Raw genomic sequence first — 6,000 nt, forward strand, 5'->3', positions numbered from 1 at the left:
ATCTTTATCCCATTCTCTTTCCAATATATAATCTACTTAGGTTGATCTAAAATTATCAGAACAACAAATAAGTCTGAAACAAGTCTAAAACATTAGAAGTCCAAAGAACACCGCATCAAGGCACCACTTTAAAAACAAAGTCTCAGAGCAGTATAATATTGAATCACTTTTAAAATGATTGGCGTTGATTAGCTGATTCCTACAAGTCATAACATGCACCAGAACTGAGGGACAGCTTATTAATGCACTTAGAAAACTAATTAGAGCTAAGCAGACAACGCACAGAACTGCCTGTTGCATAAGTAAAACAAAAGAGCTGAAGTACTGGCCTTGTATGCAGAGGTACATGACACACTGGTAAGGCACATGATAAAGGAAGTTAAGAAATTAGTTCTGACAATGTTTTCTGATCAGCAATCTGATGTTATAATGTCTAATGAAAGTACCCACCTGAAGAACCAGTAGAATGAGAATTTTCAGACTTATACCACAGCATCTCCAGCAATCCATTAGTTCTGTTCAATGAACACTGATTGCGTTCAAAGCTCACACCTTCCCCGTTCACCTCTATTAAGCTTTCCAGTGCATGTTAAAATTTCAGTCATAACTCAGAACTGTTTGAGAGTGTGCCATTTCCTCCTGCACTGGGTCTAATCCTGCCAAGCAGTGTGGATCTGAATAAGCCTGTGTAATTGCTGAAGGAGTGAGGCACAAGGCAGAGTAAATCCTAAGCAAATAAACTGTTTGCTCTGGGCATACAATCCTACTGCAGTAACAGTGAGCAGTACCAGGAATTCAGCATCCGTGGGTCCAGTTACAGTTCTTTCAGTCAATGGCATACCTCCCACGAATGCAGACATTTATTTACATATTCAAGTATTCACAATTGAACAGATGCACGATCAGGATGCAGCTTTTAATGCTATTCAGAGCACATAAGTCTCCAGGTCGAAAAAGTAACCACAAACCGGCTCTTTAGTGCTGAACACATTCTGGTGCATGGAGGAGGTTGCCATTCCATAGAAGAAAAACTTTGACACACTTGTTTCTGGAAAAAAAAAACCCTTATCTGTTTTCCTATCTGTGGTCCATTGAACAATCTTTTCCTATTCATTTAGCTGAATTGCACTTATAATTACAAAACCAGTCTGGACCATGGGAACTCTCTTTGATTAATGTTCAGCCTCTATTCTAATGCAAATTTCTGTCACAAACTTCTGTAGCACAAATCCCAAATTCTGATCAGGTTGGACAATACACAGTTTGAATTCCTGCCATTTTATAAGCTGTCGGCTGTGCATGGATTTATTCAAAAGGAGAAGGTGCTTAGTTTATTTTTCATAACATTGTTTTTAAAGAATGCCAGTCAGAAAATGGTATCAAATACAAGAGTGTGCTAATAATTAGTTAATATCCTCATGGTGAGTAGAACATTCGAAGAGGAGAATGTTGCCTTTTCTCTGAGATGCAGGATATTTGGAGGCAGTGGTCTGTCCATTGGGATTAGGACATGCAAGGGTAATAGAAAATGCAGGATTCATTTGCCCCTTCCAGTTACTTTATACTGCTTTGCTGTGTGCATCGGTGAATGTTGTGAATATATTTGAATGATGTCATGGTTGAATAGCTGGCGTGTGCAATTTGGGAGATGAATGTGAGGCTCTTAGCTATACAATGTGTATGAGGTTGTGTTTGAACATATAAGATTCAGATATGAGTCCTAACTGTACAGATTATTGGCAAGTAAGTGTTGCAAGTGAGCAAAGACTAAGGCTGATATTGCAGTTAGTAAGATATGAAATTTGAAAGTGCATTCATTGAGCATTCATGTGAGCTCAGTGCAATCATGTCTTTAAGACACTAAACTCCACGACAATCTGCTCCCACAGCCTTATAGCATGTCACAGACTCATAGAGTCCTAGAGATGTGCAGCATGTTAACAGACCTTTTAGTCCGACTCATCCATGCCAACCAGATATTCTAAATTAATTTAATCCCATTTGCCAGCATTTGGCTCATATCCCACAAATACTTCTTATTCATCAACCTATCCAGATACCTCCTAAATGTTATAATTGTACCAGCGTCACAACCCCTCTGGCAGCTCATTCCATACACACACCACCCTTTTAAATCTTTCCTCTCTCGTATTAAACCTATACCCTCTAGTTTTGGATTCCCTTAACCTGGGGAAAAGGCTCTGGCTATTTACCCTATCCATGTCCCTCATGATCATCTACATAGCCTCCTGATCCTTCCTTTCCAAGAACTCCAAGTGCCCCATCTGAAAACTTTGGAACCTGTGCTTTCCCCTGTTTTTCAGCATTTGCTGTGTTAGAGTCTCTTCCTGTATGACTGCCATCATCAGATCCTGTTTCAGTACACCTCTATTGGGGGTGCGGTCTGGCTTTAAGCAGAGCAGGCTGGCTTGGAATAGTATGAGTCTTCACAATATTGGTCTCCTGCTGATATGTAAAACTAATCCACAGTCCAGTTAGTGTCCACTGGGAGCTGTAATCATTGATACACGGCCCGCCTGTAGTGTACTAACACACACTCTGATACCTGCACCTCTTTTCAGGGACTATCAATTTAAGGCCCATCATCTTTTATGAAAAAGATTAATAAATTACAGTGTCCTTTGGATGAGTGATATGGTTCACAATGACTTAATTCCCTACAGTGGTACTTCTGCATTGACATTGCTTTAGTGAGCTACACGAGAAAATATGACTGTGAAAGCCACTTTCTAAAAAGAGTATTTTTAGTTGGGTTTTTTTTTTTAGCTGAAAGGAATATAGGCAATAAAGTTGTCAGTCATCAGTATCTTAAGGAGGAATTAATTACATTTTGTAGCTGTCTGAATTGACAATAAATTAGATTTGGGATAAGAATGAATTTTTTTCCAAGCAGTGAACTGAAAGATGCAGCAGGTTAGATCACAGTCCCTTTTCACCAGATTTCATTCAACCCAGACTTTTATGATAAAAGATTTCTTTCCCTGTCACTGTGTGAAATGAGCTTGCAAGGCTCGACCTAGCTTCACGTTACTGGGGCAGGCCCTTTGCACCAACCTTCCCATAATTCATGCTGTTGACAGGCTCACTGAAAAAGGCCATAAGAAACGGAGAGGAGAGATGTCACAGTTATAAAGAGGAAAGAAAGATTTGTATTTAAGTAGCGTCAACTCACATCTCTCAGAAACATCTCGAAGCACTTCACAGAGAGTGAATTACTTTGAATTAAAGTAAAGGTTGTTATGTGGAAAACATTTTGTGCATGTTAAGAGAGATGAATGATTCATTTCTGTATTGTTGATAGCACCTCCCACCACCAACATGAGATTTTTAAAGTCTACCTGAACAATAGGATGAGTCCTTTTCTAAAATTTTAGCTACAGGATGGCATCACAACTATGTTGAAGGGCACCATCTTAGCAGTACTCTGGCAGGGGAGACGGTCTCCCATTTCAAAGAACTCATTAATATTTCACAGAATTGCTGCAGCCCAAAAATAGGCCATTCAGCCCATCATGCCTATCCCAATTCTATTAACTAGTGACAATCTCCCACCTTTTCCCCATACCCCTACAGGTTATTTCTATCCAAACAATCATCCAATGCCCTCTTGAATGCTTCAGTAGATCCTGCCTCTGCAGACTATCTTTCCCTGTCACTGTGTGACTATGCTGAGTTTCCAGACAGTGCCTTCCATACTCTAACAACCCACTGTGAGAAAAAAAGTTCTCAAATCACCCTTCCTTCAGTTGCACCTCACTTTAAATTTATTTCTTTTCATTTTTCTCCCTATCTGCTCTATCTAGCCCACTCATGAATTTGAAAACCTCTATTGAATCTCCTCTCAGCCTCCTGCTCCCCAAGGAGAACAGTCCCTATATGTGTTCCATGTATATCAGAATGCCCCATAACTTTTTTGAAGGTATTCTTTAATTAGAACAGAACATTTTCTGGAAAAGACATGGCTTTTTTTTTAGGGAAATGCTTAAACTTTACACTGCTATTATAGGCTGTGGTGCCTTGTCAATTTTTGACAATATGAAAAATATGGCTTATTTTACTAGCCAAGCCCAGCACATTTTTGTGGAGATTTGAAACTAATGTTATGAATCATGTTGATACTAATAACAACAGGAGAATGTTTTGAAAGAGCAAGGGAAATGCACAAACATAAAGAGACACTCAACTCTTCTAAATACATGCACTGAGGTAGATTTGCAATATATCTAATTTAGTTTTCACCAGTAACCCTCTTGATTTAGCAAGCATTACCAACTCTACAATAATAGTATCCAAGTAGACAATTACTGTATGCTTAAAATACTGTGCAAATGTTTGGTATTAGGCTATTCATATAGTAATAGTGCATTTAAAATACAAATCACCCTCTGGATCCAGATTAATAGCTGATGTATCCTTCATGGAGTAAATGGCAACACATGGGAATGAATGTTTTATGAATGTGAACCTTTGAATGGAGCTGCATGCAACAGCCTCGACTGCTAACCTAAATAAGCTCAGCAAACCGAAATAGTTTCCACTGATGTTTTGGTATGTCTTTGGGTACAATAATTTTTCTGAAAAGTAGTTTTGTATGTTTTCCATTCCAAATATGAACATATCTGGGCATGGTGTTACATTACAGCATTCACCTTCTTTATAATCAGTACTTTTCCTTGCTGGCAAATGAACTATGTACATCAATCAATTGTTTCCAATGTCGTCATTACTAGTTTATTTGATGCCAATCCTGTTACATTAAACCCCCAACAATATGAAACATAATTCAGTTCAGGGTCTTGAATGCAATGAATTCTACAATAATTATCATGTAGAAGTCTACAAATCATGCAGAATTTAATAATGAAAAAGAAATGGGAAATCCGAGACACTTCTGGTGTCCAATCAGATTTGCAGGAAGCGTTGTTATCTCCAGGTTTTGGAGTTTGAGTGACAGCTTATGTCATTGCAATGTTTCTGTGAGGTTCAGAGCTTCATGGGTAACGCATTTACAGATGTGGGTAACCACAACTCAAGGATGTTCAAGGGAAATGAAATGGATGACCACCAGAATAACCGGTCAGGTACTGCAGAAGGCCCCTGAGTACATCTCAATCTTAACACAGTCTACAGATCTGAATACTGAAGTAAATAATGGTTCACCTGGGGAACGTAGTCAAAGTAAAGAGCAGGGTGCCACATCAACATTACAGGGAGCACAAAAAAGCTGGAAAAATGGCGATAGGAGCTTTGATAGTTAATGGAGCAGACAGCCAATTCTGTGCTTACAAACAAGAATCCGGGATAGTAGATTGTTTCCTCAGCATCAAGGAGCAGTTGCAAACCACCCTAACCAGGAAGGATGAGCAGCCAATGAGCATGGTCCACATTGGTACCAAATTCCTTGTTAGAAAGCAGTATGTGCAAGTTCTGTGGTCATAATTTAAGGCACTAAGGAGGAAATTAGAAAGAAGACGTCAACGTGTGCATCCCTGGTTGGAGAGGTGGTACAGAAGGTGGTACTTTAGATTCTTGGGATAGTGGGATCAATTATTTGGGAGATGAGACTTGTACAAGCTGAACAATTTACACCTATACAGAGTTGGAACAGTTTTCTTTCAGGGTGATTTGCTATTTCTATTAGTGAGTCTATTAATTTGACAGAGATATGAGAACCAGGAAATAATACTAGAGACCAATTCCAAGCTGTAAAGAATATTGGCAGAGTCACTAGAGTAGAAAATTGTAAGATATTCAGTTGGTGCAATATAGGAGGGAAGTTTAATTTTGTTACTTATTCATGGGATATGGGTGTTGCCAGCTGGACCAACACTTATTACCGATTCCTAGTTACCCGTGACTTTTGGCTAGTGCCATTTCAGAAGGCAGTTAAGACTCACTTGGTTGTGGGAATGGAATTACATGTAAGCCAAGTTCGATAAGGACAACAGATCTCCTTTCCCTTAAGGATGTTAATGAACA

The 6,000-nt window shown here is 39.0% G+C and overlaps 1 protein-coding gene across 1 annotated transcript in view; it reads right to left on the reverse strand.

The window, feature by feature from the left end:
• LOC122550779 (protocadherin Fat 4) overlaps positions 1–581 on the reverse strand; it is a 161,829-nt gene extending 161,248 nt beyond the window's left edge. The window contains exon 1 of the mRNA XM_043692032.2: positions 451–581. Coding sequence (XP_043547967.2) covers positions 451–510 — 60 coding nt within the window. The 5' untranslated portion in view covers positions 511–581. The remainder of the gene's footprint in view (positions 1–450) is intronic.
• Positions 582–6,000: the final 5,419 nt, after the last annotated feature.

This window comes from Chiloscyllium plagiosum, unplaced genomic scaffold, assembly GCF_037043375.1.
Source record: "Chiloscyllium plagiosum isolate Xiang-an unplaced genomic scaffold, Cpla_swu_hap1 HiC_scaffold_6, whole genome shotgun sequence".
NCBI lineage: Eukaryota > Metazoa > Chordata > Chondrichthyes > Orectolobiformes > Hemiscylliidae > Chiloscyllium > Chiloscyllium plagiosum.